Source organism: Seriola lalandi, unplaced genomic scaffold (genome assembly GCF_002814215.2).
Source record: "Seriola lalandi dorsalis isolate HSWRI2012SDOR001 ecotype SW California unplaced genomic scaffold, Sedor1 jcf7180002053864, whole genome shotgun sequence".
NCBI lineage: Eukaryota > Metazoa > Chordata > Actinopteri > Carangiformes > Carangidae > Seriola > Seriola lalandi.
Genome location: NW_019524417.1, coordinates 6,195 through 6,833, shown reverse-complemented (window position 1 = coordinate 6,833; position 639 = coordinate 6,195). Strand labels below are relative to the sequence as shown.

At 51.2% G+C, this 639-nt stretch overlaps 1 protein-coding gene across 1 annotated transcript; it reads left to right on the top strand.

Annotated features, from left to right (window-relative positions):
- The first annotated feature begins 62 nt into the window (after window positions 1–62).
- On the top strand, window positions 63–610 carry LOC111651928 (serine/threonine-protein kinase RIO3-like). Its single transcript, XM_023402005.2, has 2 exons — window positions 63–209; window positions 410–610. The coding sequence occupies exons 1-2, from the start codon at window positions 115–117 to the stop codon at window positions 594–596; spliced, it is 282 nt and encodes a 93-aa protein (XP_023257773.2). The 5' UTR covers window positions 63–114; the 3' UTR covers window positions 597–610.
- The last annotated feature ends 29 nt before the right edge of the window (window positions 611–639 follow it).

Genomic DNA, 639 nt, shown 5'->3' with positions numbered 1-639 from the left:
TATAATCATATATTCAGACCAACACGACGATCAAACACTCAGATCAGGAATGATAATAATAAAACACTCCTCTCTCCTCAGGAACAAGCAGTGGACCCTCGCACTCGCCTGCTGATGTATAAGATGGTGAACGCCGGCGTGCTGGAACACATCAACGGCTGCATCAGCACCGGGAAAGAGTCCGTCGTCTTCCACGCTGACGGAGGGAGGTGAGTGGAGAGAGAGAGGAAGAGAGGGATGGGAGGAGGCGCTCAGATGAGTAAACACCTGTACAGGGTTTCTGCAGGTGAAAGTCGAAAAGTCTTGAAAAGTTTCCTGTTGTGTTAAACTCAGTGAACCTGCAGAAACTCTGAGAGGGAAACAAGAAACAACAAATAAACAAACAGGTGGAAACCTGTGTGTGTTTCAGCCTGGAGGAGCAGCCGGTCCCGGACGAGGTGGTGCTGAAGGTGTTCAAGACGACGCTCAACGAGTTCAAGAACAGAGACCGCTACATCAAAGACGACTATCGCTTCATAGACAGATTCAGCAAACTGAACCCGCGCAAAATCATCCGGCTGTGGGCCGAGAAGGAGATGCACAACCTGAGCAGGTAACCGACACGGTGACGGCGGAGCACTCAGGTGCCACCTCGTCCAC